We start from the raw sequence: 2,500 nt of genomic DNA, 5'->3' as shown, positions 1-2,500 counted from the left end.
TCTTTTACCAATGAGAACTAAGTTCAAACAATAATAATAATAATAATAATAATAATAATAATAATAATAATAATAATAATAATAATAATAATAATAATAATAATAATAATAAATGACATTTATATAGAGAACTTTACCCCGTTGTCACGGGCTCTAAGCGCTTTGCAGTGATATAAAACAAAACATAGTACAGTAAGACAAGTTTGATGAAAAGTGATAATATGTAGAAATCACACCCAAAAAAATTGAATACACCGTGTTTACAAATAAAAAAAAATAGTTATACGAGGAGACGGTTGACGAGCGCATTTTCGTGGAAAACTAGAGATCATAAATTCCTATTTAAGTCAAGATAATCGTGGTGCGTAGTTGTGTCAGTGAGATAAATTTCGGGTTTCCTTTTTTATAATGGCCGCACTCGCCAAAAGGCAGCTTTCAATAGATAAAAAAAAAATAATGCTCTGTGTACATCTTGTATTCTATAACTTTTGGTCAAACCAATATCCCGGTACAGTTGGGAGTGCAATCAGGGAATGGCAACGTGTCTGGTACAACGTTGACCTCAGTTGAAAATGCTAAAACGGAGTCTTCTACGCCCTTGAATGTTACCTGTGAATCAAATAAAATAAACGACTTTTCAAAATCGAAAAAAATAAGTGGCGAATTGAAGGAATTAATTAATTCATTCATTCATTGCATAACATAGCATGCTAAGCTGAATAGTATTTGAACAGTAAAGAAGAAACAAATACAAGCCAATTATTAAGAATAGTTACGTGGTGTGTACTGAAATTTACTCATAGAGCACTCACCTTACATATAATATCAGAAGCACTTTACAATCTTTCTCAACACCATCGCCATTATTATAATCAATAATACAGCTTAACAATAACATAACGATGCAATTTGAGAAACAGATAGTTTAAACATGTGACAACTTTTGTTGTTGTTGTTGGTCTGCAGAGCGAGCAGCTATGAAGTGGAAGTAAGCCCCGACAAGGTGAATCAATGGACCTTCGTTTGGAATTACAATTACATTCAATAAAAAATAAAGTCCTTCAGAGTCATTAGGAACCGGAGTCTATCCCGATTTCTATAGCGTGAAAAGGACAATAGCAATTGCTTGCTACCCTTTCGATAGAATGCTAGTCTATTACAAAGTATTTCCGCCAGATCTAACGGACCCAACTACCCAATCACTAAGAAAAATGCTCGACTGCACCCAGGATCGATCTCGGTCCCTTTGCGTGCGAAGCGAGTGCTCCACCAACTGCGTTATCGGAAACCCCCTATCACTTTGAAGTACTTCTTTTGTTGTTGTTGTTGTTGTTGTTGTTATTGTCGAGTGAAATCAAGCACCGCTTGTAAAATGATATCTGTGAGTCGTAATCGACGTTACCTCAATAAAAAATCCTACCCATCCACTTTCGGGTTTTTTGAATGAGGCTTCGTATTCTGTCGGGGTCAGCTTGGTTGCCTGACCTTTGAACCAGATTACGGGGTGAATAAACGTGTCACGAGTTGTGGGATTCCATCTAAACAAGCGGAAGTCACGTCTATGATGGAAATAGAATATAATGAAGAAATAAAAATCATTGTAAACAACTTTTGACTTCTAACCATTTGAATACTTCTTCCTGGATTATTAGGCTTCAACAGTCGTGATGTCACTTCCCCCGTAATAACGCATAGTAACCTAGTAACAGGTTCTAAACTATCGGAACAATGGCGGACGCCCTTATGAAATATTTCTCCGGCGAGTATAAAAGTGTATCCAGAGGAGAAAAACATTATAAATATGATCATGTTTTGACTTTTATACATTCTGATCAAATGGCATATGAAAAGTTCTAGCCAGCATGAAGAATAAAAAGTACCCAATTTCTTTGTTTAGAACCACGCTGCTCGCCGTTGCTGGGCGACGTGACATCAGACTATTGAATCCAATTGAAACTGGCCTATTTTGCAAAAGAACTTCACATTTTCGAAGAGAAGAAAAACAGAATACAAGACGTATCGTTCTATTTCTGGTTCAGATCGTAGTCACATAGACACACACACACACACACACACACACACACACACTCACAAACCCACACTTACAGACAAACACACACCATTACACATGTAAACAACAACACAAACAGCAAGTGTATTTCTAACGAAACAGACAATTTTCACATTATTTTTGCCGGTCAGAATAACTCACTTGTCCCTATTAATTTTTCTAATATTTTTATTTATTTATTTATGTCTTTGAAGTGAACCTGGTTCATTCTAAGAGTCGTTTTTCTATCGTTTCCCCATGCATAAATGTATTTGTATTCGTTTCGCTAAGAAGTTCTTAACATTGCCATCCGGAAGTATAAAGGACCAACACACAAAATTATGTGTTACAATGAACTTTTATAGTCTGATTAATACAGTTTAGTGATAATTTCTCACAAACGCGGATGGCAAAATACAATAACAAAGGCTTGAGTGACGTCATCTTCGT

At 35.8% G+C, this 2,500-nt stretch overlaps 1 protein-coding gene across 1 annotated transcript in view; it reads right to left on the bottom strand.

Moving 5' to 3' along the window:
- Nucleotides 1-351: 351 nt before the first annotated feature.
- LOC144973046 (autocrine proliferation repressor protein A-like) overlaps nt 352-2,500 on the bottom strand; it is a gene marked incomplete at its 5' end in the record, with an annotated part of 16,658 nt that continues 14,509 nt past the window's right edge. Inside the window, 2 exon segments of the mRNA XM_078915014.1 lie at nt 352-609; nt 1,403-1,559. Of these exon segments, the coding sequence (XP_078771140.1) occupies nt 493-609; nt 1,403-1,559 (274 nt within the window).

The sequence above is a fragment of the Berghia stephanieae genome, chromosome 5 (assembly GCF_034508935.2).
Source record: "Berghia stephanieae isolate SIO BIC M18660-M18661 chromosome 5, UCSD_Bste_1.3, whole genome shotgun sequence".
NCBI classification, from domain to species: Eukaryota; Metazoa; Mollusca; class Gastropoda; order Nudibranchia; family Aeolidiidae; genus Berghia; species Berghia stephanieae.
This window is presented reverse-complemented; position numbering and strand designations above follow the sequence as displayed.